The 328-nt window shown below is 57.0% G+C and overlaps 1 protein-coding gene across 1 annotated transcript in view; it reads right to left on the reverse strand.

Annotated features, from left to right (window-relative positions):
- Positions 1–328, reverse strand: part of EMH_0006760 (uncharacterized protein) — a gene marked incomplete at both ends in the record, with an annotated part of 2,190 nt that overhangs the window by 842 nt on the left and 1,020 nt on the right. The window contains one exon of the mRNA XM_013497645.1: positions 1–326. Coding sequence (XP_013353099.1) covers positions 1–326 — 326 coding nt within the window. The remainder of the gene's footprint in view (positions 327–328) is intronic.

Below are 328 nucleotides of genomic sequence, written 5' to 3' on the forward strand. Positions count from 1 at the left end.
TTGCTGCTGTTGCTGCTGCTGCTGCTGCTGGTGCTGTTGCTGCTGCTGCTGGGGCTGGTGCAGCTGCTGCTGGTGCTGTTGCTGCTGCTGCTGTTGCTGCTGCTGCTGATGATGAGGATGATGCTGCTGATGATGCTCTCTTATGTGTTGCTGCTGCTGCAGCTGGCACAGTCTTTATCGCTGCTGCTGCTGCTGTCGTTTTTGCTGCTGCTGTTGTTGTTGTCTCATTTGCTGCTGCTGCTGCTGCTGCTGCTGCTACTGCTGCTGCTGCTGCTGCAGACTGATTGGAGACGAGCTGCCGGAGGACCGCGCGAAGTCGCTTGTTAAT

This window comes from Eimeria mitis, genomic scaffold, assembly GCF_000499745.2.
Source record: "Eimeria mitis Houghton genomic scaffold, Emh_scaff282, whole genome shotgun sequence".
NCBI classification, from domain to species: Eukaryota; Apicomplexa; class Conoidasida; order Eucoccidiorida; family Eimeriidae; genus Eimeria; species Eimeria mitis.